The sequence below is a fragment of the Oncorhynchus mykiss genome, chromosome 29 (assembly GCF_057628025.1).
Source record: "Oncorhynchus mykiss isolate SJ-2025 chromosome 29, ASM5762802v1, whole genome shotgun sequence".
Taxonomy (NCBI): domain Eukaryota; kingdom Metazoa; phylum Chordata; class Actinopteri; order Salmoniformes; family Salmonidae; genus Oncorhynchus; species Oncorhynchus mykiss.
In genome coordinates, this window is record NC_143050.1 from 39297683 (window position 1) to 39317500 (window position 19818).

Below are 19818 nucleotides of genomic sequence, written 5' to 3' on the forward strand. Positions count from 1 at the left end.
GCCATAACGCACACCCTCTTGTGTATTATTGCTAGCTGTGGTGTTGTGCTAGCCGTGGTGTTGTGCTAGCCGTGGTGTTGTGCTAGCCGTGGTGTTGTGCTCAATAGCACCACTGCAGGAACACACTTTTGACCAATCCGATTGCTTGGCCGGAACTAACCGTTTCATAATTCCCTGTATTGAATAGAACACAGAGGAGGACAGCTATTACTATGAGTATCCTTACTATGAGGACACGGATGGGAAGCCTTCTGAGACTGAGACAGACGATGCAGCTGGACCTGCCACGGAAGACGTAAAGGTACTGTCCTCTGTCCCCCGTCTCTCTCCAGTTTAGTATGGTGGGTTGTGGGACTTCATACCCTCCCCCCATCCTCATCCCTTCTCTTATTACTTATTGATTGTTGTTAATGATTGCTGTTGATGCTAGCTGAGTATGCTTTCTTGGCCAGATATCCATTTGAAAAGTTTTCCTTTATCTCAATGGTTTAAAACTGAGGTTAATGAAAATGGATGACGTTAAAAAAAGCTGTTGTTAATGCCAGTTGTATAAGCTACAGTGGTTCCTCCTAACATTGCGTTGTTCTTCTCTCCAGGTGTCCGTGCCAGAGAGCGGCCGTGTCGTCACCTCCGTCAAAGAGGTGGTGTCATCAGTAAGGGAGACAGCCAGTCAGGGAGCCGAGGGCAAAGTGTTGACCAGTACCGCCAATGCTGAAGCTGCCGCTGCTGCTGGAGCTGGGGAGGATACCAGCCGTTACGACAACTATGATACGGAAGGTTACGGCAACTACGAGACGTACTACGACGAGTCCACGGCCCTGCCCGACGTCGCTCACAGGGTCACCATCAGCAGTAGCAGCATGGGGACGGGCGCAGGGGTGGAGCTGGACTTGGGGTCAAAGGTTGACCTGGGCACGGGGGCGGAGATTGAGAAGGTCATCACCACTAGTGGAGGATTCACCATGACACGCAACAGGACCTCAGTGAGTTATCATTATCGTCACAAAAAAAAATGCTGGATTAAAAACAACCAAATTTGTGTAAATACTGGACACACGTTGGGTTATTTTGACACAGACAGTTGGGTCACTCAGTTGGGCTGTTGAGTTATTGATGCTGGGTTGGGTCAGAGCTGGGTCAGATCAGAAGACTGGAGGAGTGGCTGTTGAGCTTTGACACTTTTGTAGCGTTTCTGAGGCTTTCCCAAGACTATAAGTTTCTCAAGTGCCTAGGCATGTCCCAATGTTGGGAGAGTTACCACTGTTTTAATGTTTATTCTAATAATGTTATTCATGTTATATTAGAATATGTAATGGCCAGTGAATATGAATGACATTTACTCTCACTGGTGGCCAAAAATAACTATCTGAAAGCCACACTGCCAACAGGCCATGCCTCCTGAAAGTCATCTTATTTCCAAAACATGGCTTAATATATTACTTGGGTTTATATTCACGTTCATGCTTGGTTGATCAGTGTTATAGGCCCCACAGGGTTTCCAAAAATCGGTCCTGGGGCCCGCATTGGTTGCACGTTTTGTTTTTTACCCTGAGCACTATTCATGATTCAAATAATCAAAGCCAGATAATGAGTAGTTTATTTGAATCATCTGTGTAGTGCTAGAGTAACAACCAAAGTGTGCACTGAAGGTGAGCCCCAGGACTGAGTTTGGGAAACCCTGGTAAAGTCTACGGTATGCTGAGTCTTTTTTTGATGTAATCCATAGGTATTTTCCAGGGGGCGTGGCCTATTGGGGGCGTGGAATTACATTTACTCTCACAGTTGGCCAAAAAGATATCTTAAAGCTCCGCCCTCACTGAGCCACGCCTCTAGTGTTCTACGAAAACAACCGAACTGGCTGTGTCAAAATAACCCAATGTGTCGTGTCCACTATTTACCCAGCGCTGGGCTGTTTTTAACCCAGCATGTTTACCCACATAGAACTACACGTTTGGAAAGCAGCTATAGCAGGAGGATAAGATGATTACCATTATCTGTCATTGTGTGACAGTGTACTATTCTCATTGAATCGCACTTCTGTATCTTTTCCTCGCTGGTCTCTCAGGGAGCAACAGCCTACGATGGGAACTATGGCGAGGGCTATGACCTGTCCTATGGAGAGGGAGAGGAGGATGAGTACGGACTCGGCGGAGATGGCCACGGCAGCAGAACCAGCAGCAGCAGTACTGTCGAAATTGGTGCCGGTGGGGGATCCGTATCAGTCGGGGGCAGTTCTGTTTCTGTTGGGGGCGGTTCCGTCTCTGTGGGTGGATCTGCCAGTGCCGGAGGCGGGGCGGCGGGCGCCGGAGGTGGGGCAGCAGGCGCCGGAGGCGGGGCGGCGGGCGCCGGAGGCGGTGGGGCGAGCGCCGGAGGCGGGGCGGCGGGAGCCGGAGGCGGGGCGGCGGGAGCCGGAGCCGGGGGTTCCGTTGCTAGGGGAGCAGGTGGCCAGGGTGTGAATATTGAGGGAGATTACACTGATCTGGAGGGTGTTGGGTTTAAGGAGGAGTCCATCTCTGAGTACGGGGAAGAAGATTATGGCTATGCAGACCTGGACTACGGTGGACAGGAGGAAAAGGTGCTGCCGGCAGAGACAGACGAATACTATGGACAGGTAATTATGACTGATGGTGATGACAGCAGTAGTGATGATGATGATGATGATGATGATGATGAAGGGCATGATGACGGTGTCATCTGCAGGTTGATGGGTCTCGAGGAGAGAAAGGACAGAAGGGAGAGCCTGCTATCATTGAGCCTGTGAGTATAATTTATCCTGTGTGTGTGTGTGTGTCAGTGTGAGAGAGTGTGTTAAACACATGTGTGTCTGCGTGAGTGTGTGTATTTCACATCCAAACCATGAAATATCACACACCACTGATTGTGAGTCATATAACACAAACACACAGGTCTCGGCCCTTTGCATTCTCACATTGTATCCTGCAGCAAGGCCCTCCTCTGGCCCGGAGGGTAAACATTTGGAGTACGGCTACATCTAGAGATTGTGAATGATCATCGGGTGTGTAAACACACTGTGGGCTAGCATAAACACTGACCAGGGAAAGACCCGCTGGGAATGGAGGGGTAGAGAGAGAGAGAGAGAGAGAGATAAACAGCCAGTCCCTAGTTTGGGATTTGAACCCATGACAGTGTTAACTCGAGGAGCTAAAGCCACGGCTATACCTCAATGATTTTGATTCCTCTACATCGGTCTCTGGTGTGCCAATGTCATCACTGGCAGCCAATTCATATCTTGTGATCCAAAGCATCCACATCAACACATAGATATTCATAATGCACCACCTAAATCTAAACTGAGTCACAGAATCAAGGGAGTTTTTGAATCCCATGGCTTCAGCCCTATAATCATCCACAGCTGCTTAATTTAAACAAATGTCACTGGGCTTAACTATGTGTTTGTGGGAGTGTTTGTATGTGTGTGACTGAGCGCGCGTGTGTGTGTCCGTGTCCTACCTCACTGAATGAGCCAGTGAGTCGTCCATCTAGTTCGGATATTTAATCAACAATGAGCGGAGCCCTCTCCTTCCAGTCCAATCCCCGTGTGTCTACAATGACGACATAACCCCCCACCCCCAGTCCACTTCCAGCCCCACCCTGGCTACTCACACACATAAACACACACACACGCTTGCACGCGCACACACATACACACACACACACGCTTGCACGCGCACACACACACACGCTTGCACGCGCACACACATACACACACTCCTCTATCTGTTTACTGCTGGGATCAGTCACTCCTGGGTCAAACATCCCTGGCCATACATCTACGCCAAGTGTTTGACAGATAGACGCACTATAGGAAAACGGTGACGTCACCCCATACACACACACACACACACCTATCCATAGACACACATCAAACAAAAGAAACATGTATGACTATCGGAATGTTAAAAAGTAGGGCAGTAAATGTATTTTTTTTTACTTGGAAAATAGATGTGGCTTGAATGAGATTTTAAAGGGCTGCAGGCAAACAAAAAAATGCTGAAATCACATAATTCCAACCAAGGCTTTAGTTGTGTCTATGTTATGTTTTTCCCATAAAATGGTCACCACAACAAAACAAGGATGAGTCTTCACTGTCATGCCCTTTAGCTTTAGCTCATCTGTGAGTGTTTTACGAGCGCACCCTGTCGAGACGGAGACAGAGAGCTGCTGTTTTTAAGTGAGTCGTGGGCAAGGGTCATGTTCAGAGAGACAAGGAGTGCTTACTATGAGAGGGGCCCCACTCCCTTACTGACCAGGCCATCTTTCTTTTTGCATGCTGGGAGCTGGAGGAGCAATTGCCCACCTTGGCTCTGCTATTAGCTGAACAGAGACAGATCTCAGGGACAGATCTCCGGGACACCGAGTTCCTGTGTTCTTATTACCCATAGTCCCCTGATCCATGGGCATGTTGAACATGTTCCATCAGCCTCCTTACTCTGCTGGTTCCTCCCAGATTGATGTGAAGTGCTAAGTGAAATGACAGGCAGGAATTTATATTCAATTACCCAACACTCCTGGATGGAGAGTAGATATGCAGAATGTGTCTGGACATGTATACATCTGCACACATACTGAAGCAACGCATGCATATGAATGAATGAATGAATACACACACTGTCACACGCACACACACACACACACACACACACGCGCACGCTTACACACACGGTGATAGTGCTGCATGCTCTACAGGCTGCAGCCATCCATCTCTCTGATGTGTTTGTGTGTTTCAGGGAATGCTGGTGGAGGGTCCACCCGGGTCTGAAGGCCCAACAGTAAGTACATCTCTCTATTCTCTCTTTCTATCACTCTCTCTCTCTCTCTCTCTCTCTCTCTCTCTCTCTCTCTCTCTCGCTCCCTCTTTGTCAGCCTCTCTTTCCGTCTCTCTCTTCCTCTATCTATCTCTCTCTCTCTCTCTCCCTCCATTTGTCTCAGTCTATTTCTTCAACTCTGTGTGTGTGTACGTATCTCTCTCTCTCTCTCTCTCTCTCGCTCTCTCTCTCTCACTCTCTCTCATTCTTTCTCTCTCTCCATTTGTGTCTGTCTATTTCTCCCCGTCTGTGTGTGTATGTGTGTTTGTACATGTCTCTCTCTCAATTCAATTCAAGGTGCTTTATTGGCATGGGAAACATGTGTTAACATTGCCAAAGCAAGTGAAGTAGATACATTACAAAAGTGAAAGAAACAATAAAAATGAACAGTAAACATTACACTCACAGAAGTTCCAAAAGAATAAAGACATCTCTCGCTCGCTCGCTCTCTCGTTCTCATTCTCTCGCTCTCTCTCTCTCTCTCTCTCTCTCACACACTATGAGCAGGTGTTCATAATGTTTTGTACACTATATAAATATATATATATATGTCTCCATGACATAGACTGACCAGGGGAATCCAGGTGAACGCTATGATCTCGTATTGATGTCACTTGTTAAAATTAACTTCAATCAGTGTAGATGAAGGGGAGAAGACTGGTTAAAGAAGGGTGCACCTCAATATTAGGAAGGTGTTCTTAATGTTCTGTAAACTCAGAGATATAGAGAGGGAGGGAGATAAACACTATCTCCCTTTCTTTCTCTCTCTCTCTCTCTCTCTCTCTCTCTCTCACTCTCATCCTTGGCAGTCTATGACTAGTGATTTCCGTTGGAATCTGAGATGCATCTCAGTCTGTGTCACCCCCGTATGTCCTGTGTAGTCTGCCTCTGGGTGAGAAGCAGTCGCTATCCCCCAACTGTTCGCTTTGGAACGCCACCACTAGCGTAACAATTGGAGAGAGTGAAACTGTAAGCCCTTTCAGTGTGATTTTGGCAGGGCTTCTTCCCAGTCTAGAGCCTTAGTAATCGGAGTGGTAAAAGCATGACTCACCACTCCTCAAGAGAGACCATTAGTTTACCCCGATGTCCCGGGACCAGTTATTATTCGTTTACCGACACCTTTATGACACACTTGCTCTTGCAGTCTATTTGATCCCAAGCTGCTGGGTGCTATAGAAGACAGACACTCCACCAAGCAGCAGAGAAATGATAGAGTAAGAGTTTGTAGAGCGAGAGAAACGGGGCACCAGTTGAGATGTATCTTCTAATAGACTGCCTACCTCATACTTCCTCATACATTCCTCTCTCTTCTCCCTTTCCCTTTTTCCATATTTTGTTAAGTTACAGCCTTGTTCTAAAATTGATGAAATTACACATTTAATTCGTCAATCTACACACAATACCGCATAATGACAAAGTGAAAAACAGAAATATCTTACTTAAATAAGTATTCAGACCCTTTGCTATGAGACACGAAATTGAGCTCAGGTGCATCCTGTTTCCATTGATCATCCTTGAGATGTTTCTACAACTTGATTTGAGTCCACCTGTGGTAAATTCAATTGGTTGGACATGGTTTAGAAAGGCACACACCTGTCTATATAAGGTCCCACAGTTGACAGTGCATGTCAGAGCAAAAACCAAGCCATGAGGTCGAAGGAATTGTCCATAGATTGTGTCAAGGCACAGATCTAGGGAAGGGTACCAAAAAATGTCTACAGCATTGAAGGTTCCCAAGAACACAGTGTCCTCCATCATTCCTAAATGGAAGAATTTTAGAATCACCAAGACTTCCTAGAGCTGGCCACTTGGCCAAATTGAGCAATCGGGGGAGGGCCCTAGTCAGGCTCCACAGAGGAGCTCCAGAGTTCCTCTGTGGAGATGGGAGAACCTTCCAGAAGGACAACCATTTCTGCATTAATCATGCCTTTATGGTAGAGTGGCCAGACGGAATCCACTCCTCAGTAAAAGGCACATGACAGCCTGCTTGGAGTTTGCCAAATGGCACCTAAAGGACTCTCAGACCACGAGAAACAAGATTCTCTGGTCTGGTGAAACCAAGATTGAACTATTTGGCATGAAGGCCAAGTGTCACGTCTGGAGGAAACCTTTTCATACTCTCTGCCTTGTCTGTCTCTTTGTCCACTTATGCTGGACTGTCCTCATCTGTGTTGTTAGAGATGGACAGGGGATTCAAGTTTTAATGCCACGTGCAGAAGTACAGTGAAATGCCTTTCTTGGAAGCTCCAAACCCAACAATGGACTAATCAATATCAATGTAGCACTAAAAGTAACATGGTAGAACAAAAACACACAATAAATACAAATAAGAAGTAAGAAGAACACAAGAAAGTAAGAATCTATATATAGGATCAGTTTCAGTACCATATTTACTATGTGCAGGGATACTGGATACCATTCCCTACGGTGAAGCATGGTGGTGGCAGCAACTTGCTGTGGGGATGTTTTTCAGCAGCAGGGACTGTGAAACTAATCATGATCGAGGGAAAGATGAACGAAGCAAAGTACAGAGAGATCCTTGGTGAAAGCCTGCTCCAGAGCGCTCAGGACCTCAGACTGGGGTGAAGGTTCAACATCCAACAGGACAAAAACCCTAAGCACACAGCCAAGACAACTCAGGAGTGGCTTCGGGACACGTCTCTGAATGTCCTTGAGTGAGAGCCCGGACTTGAACCCGATCAAACATCTCTGGAGAGACCTGAAAATAACTGTGCAGCGACACTCCCCAACCAACCTGACAGAGCTTGAGAGGATCTGCAGAGAAGAATGGGAGAAACTCCCCAAATACAGGTGTGTCAACCTAGCATCATACCCAAGAAGACTCGATGCTGTAATCGCTGCCAAAGGTGCTTCAACAAAGTATTGAGTAAAGGGTCTGAATATGTATCTAAATGTGATGTTTCCGTTTATTTATTTGTTATACATTTGCAAAAAAAAAATCTAAAAACCTGTTTTTGCTTTGTCGTTATGGGGTATTGTGTGTAGATTGATGAGGGGGAAAAAACAATTTAATCCATTTTAGAATAAGGCTGGAACGTAACAAAATGCGCGGGAAAATTAAGGGTTGTAAATACTTTTCCGAAGGCACTGTATGTTACTGCGTAAGCAGCATTTTGTTGTGTGTACGTATGAGTGTGATTGCGTGTGTGTGCCGTTCTCATTGTCTGATGATGTGTATTGTTGTGGAACAGGGTCTCCCTGGACCCCCAGGTTCCTCCGGTTCCCCGGGCAGCCCCGGAGACGCAGGAGAGAGGGTGAGTAACAAGGACACCTCACCAGTAAAACACAACGACATATAAATAAATACACGGGGGGACACAAACACATCACAGCTGTTACAATAAAACCAAAAGGTGTTAATCAAGCTATTGATATACACCTGTAAAAGAGTAGTCCAGGTAAATGATGCCAGGAATACAAACGCGTCAGGTTTTTGACAAAACTTGTACATGTGTACATTTTGACCTTGTTGGAGTAAATCCCCCCACCCCTTCTCTCTCTCTATCGCTCTGTCACAGGGTCCGAATGGTCGTGCTGGTCTTCCTGGTGCGGATGGTCTGCCAGGACCTCCAGGGACTGTCCTCATGCTGCCTGTAAGTAAATAACATTGGCTGACAGCTCTAGAATACACAGATCTAGAATATATAGACTTCCCTGATGCTGTATGTACGTAAATAACATTATCTGACACTTCAAGAATAAGTGTATAGATATAGATCAAGAACAGAAAGTATGTCTCATGTTCAGTAATAACGCCTGTATGTTTATGCACGTGTGTACGTTCATAATTGTATATTCTATGTTGGCATCTTGGCTATTGTGTGTGTGTGTGTGAATGTGTCTTTGTCTGGCAGACTTTCTTCTTAATCTTCCATCCTAATCATGTCCCTTTCTGTACTGCTGTTCTCAAGCTGCCGGCATATTTGTTAGGCTTGTCGCACGGCTAATCCTCTCTTAGCTTCGTTGCATTACCTGATAGAATGCTGGTAATATCGATATCGGAGATCTGTGGGGTTTGGGTCACTGTGTCCTGACCTGTGTGTGAAGTTAGATATGTGGGATGTGTGTTTTATTGTGTCAGAGGGTATTTAGAGATCTCTGTTCTGGAACGCAGGGAGGGAGTCTCCTTCTGAATCAAATACTCTTCCTCTCTGGTCCCGCCCCGTAAATAGATAGTCCAATCAGAGAATGCTCTGCTGTAAGTCAGCACTCTAGCACCTCCTAGTTGAAGCTTTAGGAGGCTGTGGTTCCGCTCGTTCAGACTCACTCACTTCGGCTCTTCCTCGCCTCTCATTCCCCTTCTCTTCTCCCCTTCTTACTAATGAGATAACTACCTCACACTATTCCCCAATCTCCAGCCCCCGCCTTCCTCTTGTCCTCAGACTCCAGCCCAATTGACAGATATAGGAGTCTTACAGGAAGTCCTCCAGCCTCAGACAGGAAGTAGAGCAGGTCTAAGTGTTCCTTCCTGTGATCACAGCTGCGAAGGCTAAAGTGAATAGCTAGCCTTTCTGTTTCTTTACTGTTCTGCTCCTGAGTGTGATGACTTGTCCAGATGTCCTGCTGAAGTCTCAGGAGACCGCAGAGCAGAGACGTCTAGGAAAGTCAGGCCAATATGTCTGGACATGAACTTAGCCTTAGTCTGGTCAAGGTGCAACTGTAAAGCACAGGCCCTTTTAAATGCTGTAATTTTGTTAAAACATAATGAGAGCTTAGATTTGAGTCATTTAGCAGACCCTCTTGTCTAGAGCGACTGTCTAGAGCGACAGTTTAGTACATTCATCTTCAGATAGCTAGGTGGGACAGCCACATGCCTTATAACTGTGCCTTATAGCTATGCATTATACCTTTGTTATTAGTTGTAGTTGTGAGCAATAGCCATGTCAACACGTTAACTCGGGCCAAATATAGGTATGTTTGATTGTGGAGAGTTGGATAGTGTGCTTGGAAATTAGGCAGTAAGACCCTATTTGTTTGCCCCTGGTTTCACATTTTCTCTCTCTCTCTCTCTCTCTCTCTCTCTCTCTCTCTCTCTCTCTCTCTCTCTCTCTCTCTCTCTCTCTCGGCATGGCTAGATTGTCTGTGTCATGGTTTGGTTTGATTGAGAACGGTGGAACTGTGAGGCTCTCCAGGGACAAGATAAATATCAAGAAAGATAGCCTAGCTAGAGAGATGTCCCTGTGTTGAAGAAAGCAAGGTTTGCCAGCTTCATGCAATCCTGTGTTCAATGTTATTTTTTTCCCCTATTTGTATAATAACAAGGTCACGGTTGTGGTGAAAAACCCTCTCCACTGTTGTGTTGTTATTCATTCCAACAGTAACAGGAACAGAAGCACATCTTTGTTGGATCATTCAACTCCAGATGTTGGTCAGAAAATGCAGGTTGCACTACGCACATATCACCACTAGATGCCAGTGTAAGCATCTGGATGGGGAAAGGGCCATAGCCAGGCAGTTGATGTATGAGCTAAGGTTTTTGCAACTGAGTACTTTTAATTGCTTTAAAAAATATATATAAATCATATTTTGATTTATTTAGACATTCTTTTTGAAGATTAGCTATTTTAGCCTGTAAGCTGACTTGACCTTTTCTTAACCCCGCTGGGGTCTCTATTATTTTCTTACTCTCTGCCTTGTCTGTCTCTTTGTCCATGTACCTGTATCTGCCTACGCTGGACTGTCCTCATCTGTGTTGTTAGAGATGGACAGGGGATTCAAGTTTTAATGTCACATGCAGAAGTACAGTGAAATGCCTTTCTTGGAAGCTCCAAACCCAACAATGGAGTAATCAATATCCATGTAGCACTAAAAATAACATAAGGTGGAACAAAAACACAAGAGAAATAAAAAATAAGAAGTAAGAAGAACACGAGAAAGTAAGAAGCTATATATAGGATCAGTTTCAGTACCATATTTACTATGTGCAGGGATACAGGAGTGATAGAAGTAGATATGGATAGGGGTAAGTTGACTAGGCTTCAGGATATATGATAAACAGAGTAGCAGAAGCTGAAATGATGATTGTATGTGAGGTTGCGTGTGTTGAGTCAGTAGAAATCAAGTACAAGGGTCAACTCAGAGGGTCTGTGTAGCCATTCTGTTAACTATTTATCAGTCTTATGGCTTGGGGATAGAAGCTGTTCAGGAGCCTGTTGGTGTCAGACTTACCAACCCTCTGTAGCGCCATCGAGGGCGGTGCTGTTGCCATACCAAGCAGTGATGCAGCCAGTCAAGATGCTCTCAATTTTTGAGGATTTGAGGATTTGACACCGAGGAACTTGTAGCTCTCGATCCGCTCCACTGCAGCCCTGTCAATGTGGATGGGGCCGTGCGCACCCCCCTGTTTCCTCTATTCAACAATCAGCTCTTTTGGCGTTGAGGGAAAGGTTGTTGTCCCAGCAGCACACTTCCAGGTCACTGACCTCCTCCTTGTAGGCTGTCTCATCGTCACCGGTGATCAAGTATGCTACCGTTGAGTCGTCAGCGAACTTGATGATGGTGTTGGAGTTGTGTGTGGCCACGCAGTTGTAGATGAACAGGGAGTACAGGAGGGGACTAAGCACACACCCCTGTGGAGCCCCTATGTTGAAGGTCAGCATGGCGGATATGATGTTGTCTACCTTCACCATCTGGGGTCGGCCCATCAGGAAGTCCAGGATCCAGTTGCAGAGGGAGGTGTTCAGTCCCAGGGTCCTAAGCTTGGTAACGAGCTTTGAGGGCACTATGGTGTTGAACGCTGAGCTGTAGTCAATTAACAGCATTCTCACACACTGTAGGTATTTCGCTTATCTAAGTGGGCGAGGGCCATGTGGAGTGCGATCTGTTGGGGCGGTATGCAAATTGGAGTGGGCCTAGTGTGGCTGGAATGATGGAGTTGTGTGCCATAACGAGCCTCTCAAAGCACTTCATGATTACAGATGTGAGTGCTACAGGGCGGTAGTCATTGTGGCATGAAGCATTAAAGTTCTTGAGAACAGGAATGATGATGTTCAGTATAAGACGCTGGGATTACAGACTGGGACAAGGAGAGGTTGGAAATGACCGTGAATATGCCTGCCAGCTGATCTGTGCTTGCTCTGAGAACGCGTCCTGGAATACCGTCCGGCCCCGCGGCCCGTGTGTTGGCCTGATTCACGCCGGACTCGGAGAGAGCGAGGTCCTCTGGGTCGGTGGGGCCCCTCACGCACGGTACGGTGCTGTTGTTGTCGAGGCGTGCATGAAATGCATTGAGTTCGTCTGGAAGAGTTGGGCAGATCACGGCTGGGTCTTCCCTTGTAATCCGTCATACTTGAGTAAAAGTAAAGATGCCTTAATAGAAAATGACTCAAGTAAATAGTAAATAGACAAAATGCCCTTATGTTGATGACTTATTGCAAATCCAATCACGTTGATTCAACGTTATCACATAGATTTTTGGGGGTTGAAATTATGTGGAAACAAAAACTGGAAACACAGTTTTTACCCAGTGGGATGGGTCTGATTATTGGTTCTGAGTTCTGCTTTCACCTTCAGTTCCGGTTCAGTTCTGGTGGAGACTCTGGACAGAAGGGACCTCAGGTGTCTGCTCAGGAGGCTCAGATGCAAGCCATCATGCAACAGGCCAGGGTAAGGGTTACGCACACTCACGCACACACACACACACATACACACAATTTTGTATCTCTCTTACAGTGCTGTTTTCTCTCTCCAGCTTGCGATGCGTGGTCCTACTGGCCCTATGGGTTTGACTGGTAGATCTGGTCCTCTGGTATGTACCAAAGTCTTCCTCAGTTTCCCCTCACAGACACACACACACACACACAAACACTAACCACTGTCACATACACAGCCTGAGGATAAATAATTATGGTGCTCATAGTTGGTAAGATCATATTAAAATTGTAATTCAGATGCTACAACAGTAATAGTGTTTTGGCTGTGGCCTGATCTGGGGTCTACCATTACCTTTGTGTGACCTTATTGTGTTTGTCCTCCTCCCAGGGTTCTCCAGGTGTGCCTGGACTGAAGGGAGATTCTGGAGAGACCGGTCCTCAGGTAAGGCAGATGGAAGGTTCTAGCCCACTAGAACCACTGAATGTTCTAGACCACTGGAACCACTAGAACCACTCTCCTGTAATCACCAGCCCAAGTTCAGGGCTATGCTGTAAACACAACTTACTTTGGTTCTTTTATTAGGGTTCTTTTTTTGGGGGGGTTCTCCAGTAACATTGTTCATTGTTTCAGGGACCTCGTGGACCAATGGGTTCTCATGGACCCCTTGGGAAGCCTGGTAGAAGGGTAAGTGTAATTGGGACTCTTGCACTGGCATTTTAGTTTGGCATGCAGATTAGGGTTGATTTTATTCATGTATTGTATTGCTCTTGTGTTGTATGTTCACGCTGACTACTTCCTGCTGAGCTCTTGACAGGTTTCTCTTTGCAAAAGGTTTCTAACCTCAAAAGGTCTTTCCTGGTTAAATAAAGTAAAAAATAAAACCCTTCAGGAAGGAGAGGGAAGTGATTGAAGTGTTATTGTTGCTAGGTGTTGTAAGGTCTATATATTCTGTGTTTCCAGGGACGTGCTGGATCTGACGGAGCCAGAGGCATGCCTGGTCAGACCGGAACCAAGGGAGACAGAGGTTTCGATGGTTTAGCCGGACTTCCTGGTGAGAAGGGACACAGAGTAAGTCAAACCCCTTTTCTTTTTCTTTTTTTGAATCTACATTGTATTTTCTAGTCCAACTAGAACACTTTGTGTGTCTTTGCCAGTGTGATTGTCTGTGTGAGTCACTGATCTGTATTATGTTGGTTCATTTAGGGCGAAGCTGGTCCCCATGGACCTCCCGGACCCACAGGAGAGGATGGAGAGAGAGTAAGCACCACCACACATCCTATCTCCCTCCCGACATCTCTTATCATCTCTACCCAATTTTTCTCGCTCTCTATTTCTTCATCCTCCTGTGTGTGTGTGTGTGTGTGTGTGTGTGTGTATGCGTCCGTAGGTCAGTATGTCCGTGCCGTGTGTGTATGTCTGCGTATGTGTGATTGGTAAGGGTGTGTGATCTAAGTGTCTGCCGTCAGTCATGTAAATCAGCCATCCTCCTCACACACACCGTCTCTCATCTCACACCATCACTCATCTCACACCATCACTCACTCCCCGTCTGGCTCATCCTACTGCGCTACATCTGTACTCTCCTCCTTTCCCCTCCTTTCATACCTCCTCTCCCCATCACCCTCTCTCCTCTACTCCGACCTCCCGCTTCCTGTTCTGATCATGTCACTTCCTGTTTTCAGGGAGACGATGGAGAGATTGGGCCACGTGGTCTGCCTGGTGAGCCAGTAAGTGTTGACCTTTTTTTAAGATGTCTACCACCTTGTCGTTTGGTATTTTTTGGTAACTTATTCGGATCCCCATTAGCTGTTGCAAAAGCAGCAGCTACTCTTCCTGGGGTCCACACAAAACATGAAACATAACACAGAATGACATAATACAGAACATCATTAGACAAGAACAGCTCAAGGGCAGAACTACATATTTTAGGCACACGTAGCCTACATATCAATGTATACACTATCTAGGTCAAATAGGGGAGAGGCGTTGTGCCGCGAGGTGTTGCTTTATCTGTTTATAATAATAATAATAGGTTTGCTGTTTATTTGAGCAATATGAGATGGAAGGAAGTTCCGTGCAATAAGGGCTCTTATATAATACTGTACGCTTCCTTGAATTTGGGGACTGTGAAAAGACCCCTGGTGGCAAGTCTGGTGGGAGAAGTGTGTGCGTCACAGCTGTGTGTAAGGTGTCTATGCAAACAATTTGGAATTTTCAACACTTTAATGTGTTAACTCTTAGCCAAGAGAGACTGGCAGCATAGTATTTATATCAGCCCTCTGATTACAATGAAGAGCAAGACGTACCACTCTGTTCTGGGCCAGCTGCAGCTTAACTAGGTATTTCCTTGCAGCACTGGACCACACAGCTGGACAATAATCAAGATATGACTAGACCCTGCAGGACTTGCTTTTTGGAGTGTGGTGTCAAAAATGCAGATCATCTCTTTATTAGGACTAGACCTCTGCCCATCTTTACAACCATTGAATCTTTGTGTTTTGACCATGACAGTTTACAAGCTAAGGTAACACAACGTAATTTAGTCTCCTCAACTTGTTTAACAGCCACTCCAGTCATTACCAGATTCAGTTGAGGTCTAGAACTTAGGGAATGATTTGTCCCAAATACAATGCTCTTAGTTTTAGAGATGTTCAGGACCAGGTTATTACTGGCCACCCATTCCAAAACAGACTGCAACTCTTTGTTAAGGGTTTCAGTGACTTCATAGCTGTGGTTGGTGATGTGTATATGGTTGAATCATCAGCATACACGGACACAAAAGCCGGTCATTGGTAAAAAAATTGTCATTGTGACACTTGCATCTCAATAAAGCACGTGTTGACATATTTAGGAACAGGATATGACATAAAGTCCAGCTAATGGTATATGCACACAGTCTTGTACACAGCTTTAGTTATTTAGCTCACTAGCCTATATGTGAATCTGAGGGTAGATTCCTCTTGTTCACAGCCTGCTTTCCTCACGGCTGGTGGACAGGCTCCTATACGTCTACGGACGAGCTTCCCTTCCTCTCTGACAGGATATCCCCCTGCGGAGAGGAGAAATGAGACAGGTAGAGAGGATGGGAGTTCGAGGAAGAGAGACTGGGAGAGAATCATTAGTGGTCAATTGTGTGGTGCAGTATTTTAGACACGCCACCAGGGGGTGGTACAACCACTTGTTTTCTGAAATATACTTGCTCTGAGAGGAAGGTGCTTTGAGCCATGGCACTACGATACGACTGTTTGAGAGCATTGAAAAGAGCAGACATCAAGAATAGTGAAATCAGTCTAGGACGGCGCAGAGCGATTCAAGAAGCCTCAAGCTTGTTTTAGATGAAAATCCATTATTCATTGTTGTGACAAGCAATTTTATATCTACATGTAACTATATTTATTTAGTAACTTTTGAAAAAGATCCTGGTGTTGATGTTGTTTGAAACATATTTTGATCAATTGTTTCTTTCTCTCTCCAGGGACCTCGTGGTTTGCTGGGACCAAAGGGACCTCAGGGACCTCCCGGGCAACTTGTGAGTTTAGAATGCACGCACGCAAACACTTGCACACACACACACACACACAGACATACATACCCACACACACAGTCACACACACTTTCATTTCACACTCAAATTCAGATACAGATGTAGTGGGAACATCATCCCCATCTTGGGAATTCATTTCTGCAGCTCATAGCAAAACTGACAAAAGTACAAAGTACAAACAAAACAAAAATGATGTTTATTGTCACACACACCAGAAAGGCGCAGTGAAATGTGTTCTTTTACAGGGTCTGCCATAGTAGTACGGCGCCCCCTGCCTTGCTCAAGGGCACAACGGCAGATTTTTTTAACGACACCCACAGGGAAATACCACATACAACAACTCCACGACATCACAGGAAGTGGGTGGCACCTTAATTGGGGAGGATGGGCTCGTGGTAATGGCTGGAGTGAAATTAGTGGAACGCTATCAAATGCGTCAAGCACATGGTGATGCCGTTCCGTTGGCTCCGGTCCAGACATTATTATGAGCCGTTCTCAGCCAGCCTCCTGTTCACTTCATACATCAGATGATGAGAAGGGCTCTGGCTATAGATACGAAGCTATTCATGTCTCCCACTTTACCTTCTCTACATCATTTGATGTGAGGGAAATCTCCCCTTGTCCCGATAGCATGTTGGTTCAGATTGGGGAAGGTATCTACAGCGTATATACAATTGAAATCGGAAGTTTACATACACCTTGGCCAAATACATTTAAACTCAGTTTTTCACAATTCCTGACATGTAATCCTAGTAAGACTTCCCTGTCTTAGGTCAGTTAGGATCACCACTTTATTTTAAGAATGTGAATGTAGAGAGAATTATTTATTTCAGCTTTTATTTTTTTCCATCACATTCCCAGTGGGTCAGAAGTTTACATACACTCAATTAGTATTTCGTAGCATTGCCTTTAAATGGTTAAACTTGGGTCAAACATTTCTGGCCTTCCACAAGCTTCCCACAATAAGTTGGGTGAATTTTGGCCCATTCCTCCTGACAGAGCTGGTGTAACTGAGTCAGGTTTGTAGGCCTCCTTGCTTGCACACGCTTTTTCAGTTCTGCCCACAAATTCTCTATGGGATTGAGGTCAATGCTTTGTGATGGCCACTCCAATACCTTGACTTTGTTGTCCTTAAGCCATTTTGCCACAACTTTGGAAGTATGCTTGGGGTCATTGTCCATTTGGAAGACCCACTTGCGTACAAGCTTTAACTTCCTAACTGATGTCTTGAGATGTTGTTTCAATATATCCACATAATTTTGTCACCTCATGATGCTATCTAATTTGTGAAGTGTACCTGTGAAATTGTGCTCCTACAGCAAAGCACCCCCACAACATGATGTTGCCACCCCCCCGTGTTTCACGGTTGGGATGGTGTTCTTCAGCTTGCAAGCCTCCCCCTTTTTCCTCCAAACATAACGATGGTCATTATGGCCAAACAGTTCTATTTTTTTTCATCAAACCAGAGGACATTTCTCCAAAAAGTACAATCTTTCTCCCCATGTGCAGCTGGAAACCGTAGTCTGGCTTTTTCATGGTGGATTTGGAGCAGTGGCTTCTTCCTTGCTGAGCCTCCTTTCAGTTTATGTCGATATAGGACTCGTTTTACCGTGGATATAAAAACTTTTGTACCTGATTCCTCCAGCATCTTGACAAGATGTCATAATAATGTCAACAAATCGATCTTGTTGTTCTGGGATTGATCTTCACTTTTCACACCAAAGTACGTTCATCTCTAGAATAAAGAACGCGTCTCCTTCCTGAGCGGTATGACAGTGATCCCATGGTGTTTATACTATTGTTTGTGCAGATAAACGTGGTACCTTCAGGTGTTTAGAAATTGCTCCCAAGGATGAACCAGCCTTGTGGATGTCTACAATTGAGGTCTTGGCTGAGGTCTTCTGAGGTCTTGGCTGATTTCTTTAGATTTTCCCATGATGTCAAGCAAAGAGGCACTGAGTTTGAAGGTAGGCTTTGAAATACATCCACAGGTACACCTCCAATTGACTCAAATGATGTCAATTAGCCTATCAGAAGCTTCTAAAGCCATGACATAATTTTCTGGAATTTTCCAAGCTGTTCAAAGGCACAGTCAACTTAGTGGATGTAAACTTCTGACCCACTGGAATTGTGATACAGTGCATTATAAGGTAAATAATCTGACTGTAAACAATTGTTGGAAAAATGACTTGTGTCATGCACAAAGTAGATGTCTTAACCGACTTGCCAAAACTATAGCTTGTTAACAAGACATTTTGTGGAGTGGTTGAAAAATGAGTTTTAATGACTCCAGCATAAGTGTATGTAAACTTCCTACTTCAACTGTATCCCAGTCTATCACTGAAGCCCTCCCCATCTTCATGTCCTTATTCTCTGTGTGTTAACCTGAGTGTGTGCTTTATGCATTGAATAGAGGCTTCATCTCATCTGTGTGTGTTACAGGGTGTGACTGGAATGGATGGCCACCCTGGACCCAAAGGAAACATTGTAAGTTCTGTGGCAGCGTGTAGAAACGATCTGCTCGATTTGCTCCTGACACGCACACACACACACACACACACATACTGACTCAATCTATCCCGCAGGCTCACACCATTTCCTTACCTTGCTTCCAGTCAATTTCCCCATCAAATGCACACTGTTGTTTCATAAAGACCCATTCACTTTCTCCCACACCCCCACAGTGTGAAGACTCTCTTGTCATCTAATGAAGAATAGACTGAATGTACTGTCCTGTTAGAGTCAAGTCCTCCATGGCCGTCTGCGTTATTCCGGGACCATTTAGTAGGAGCAGTGTATCCATAATGAGAGAATGCCTGGCTGGAGAAGACAGTTTCTCCGCTGGGGATGCTCCAATTAGGGAGAGAGATGGAAGATCCACAGTCTTTTCCCAGCCACTCCCCAAACAGGGAACGTAATTGATTGTCAATTATCTGCGAGGCGTTTGAGTTTGAGGTTCAGCGTTTACTTTCGTTAGGAGAGAGTGTGCGTGAAGGAGACTGAGAGAGTGTGCGTGAAGGAGACTGAGAGAGTGTGTGTGAAGGAGACTGAGAGAGTGTGCATGAAGGAGACTGAGAGAGTGTGTGTGAAGGAGACTGAGAGAGTGTGCGTGAAGGAGACAGAGAGTGTGCGTGAAGGAGACTGAGAGAGTGTGTGTGAAGGAGACCGAGAGAGTGTGTGTGAAGGAGACTGAGAGAGTGTGTGTGAAGGAGACTGAGCGGATTGTGTGTGAAGGAGACTGAGAGAGTGTGTGTGGCAGAGGGGAGGTGTTTATGTGTTTGTTTGAAAGAGAGAGGTCGAGAGCAGGTGGTGTGTGTGTGTGTGTGTGTGTGTGTGTGTGTGTGTGTGTGTGTGTGTGTGTGTGTGTGTGTGTTCCCTCCAGCTAGAACAGGCTACAAAACACACCGGCCCGTGGGAGTTATGTCTGTGTGGAAGAAAGTAATAAAGTTGTGATATTTGACTCAATCAAAAGTCCACTCGCTACACTAGATTCTTCATGAATTTACCCTCCGCTATATTCGGGTGCCGGCATTTAGTCGTCTACCTCTTAAAGCTGCTCTGTCCTCATGTGTCAGACTGACACCTGGTGATGTCCTGTGGATGAATGTGAACGAGGTGTTGTCTCCATCATAGGGACCCCAAGGAGAGCCTGGCCCCAGTGGACAGCAAGGAAACCCTGGTGCTCAGGTCAGTATGATCATCTTAGGATTCCTATTGGACAGGGTATGAGATTACAGCCTTCATTTGGTTCGTCATTGTATGGTCATGCCCACTAAGGCATTTTGACATTAGTCCATTGGTCGGATTTTCTGTCGCTCTTGGACGTTCCTGTCT

General features: G+C 45.6%; 1 protein-coding gene across 3 annotated transcripts in view; it reads left to right on the forward strand.

The window, feature by feature from the left end:
* LOC110509310 (collagen alpha-1(V) chain) overlaps positions 1-19818 on the forward strand; it is a 124661-nt gene that overhangs the window by 71360 nt on the left and 33483 nt on the right. For all 3 annotated transcript variants that reach the window (XM_036967664.2, XM_036967665.2, XM_036967666.2), the window contains exons 6-22: positions 188-301; positions 597-983; positions 2066-2611; positions 2701-2757; positions 4749-4790; positions 8039-8101; positions 8366-8440; positions 12360-12452; positions 12538-12594; positions 12828-12881; positions 13071-13124; positions 13401-13508; positions 13644-13697; positions 14123-14167; positions 15916-15969; positions 18427-18471; positions 19618-19671. In XM_036967664.2, coding sequence (XP_036823559.2) covers positions 188-301; positions 597-983; positions 2066-2611; positions 2701-2757; positions 4749-4790; positions 8039-8101; positions 8366-8440; positions 12360-12452; positions 12538-12594; positions 12828-12881; positions 13071-13124; positions 13401-13508; positions 13644-13697; positions 14123-14167; positions 15916-15969; positions 18427-18471; positions 19618-19671 — 1902 coding nt within the window. The remainder of the gene's footprint in view (positions 1-187; positions 302-596; positions 984-2065; positions 2612-2700; positions 2758-4748; positions 4791-8038; positions 8102-8365; positions 8441-12359; positions 12453-12537; positions 12595-12827; positions 12882-13070; positions 13125-13400; positions 13509-13643; positions 13698-14122; positions 14168-15915; positions 15970-18426; positions 18472-19617; positions 19672-19818) is intronic.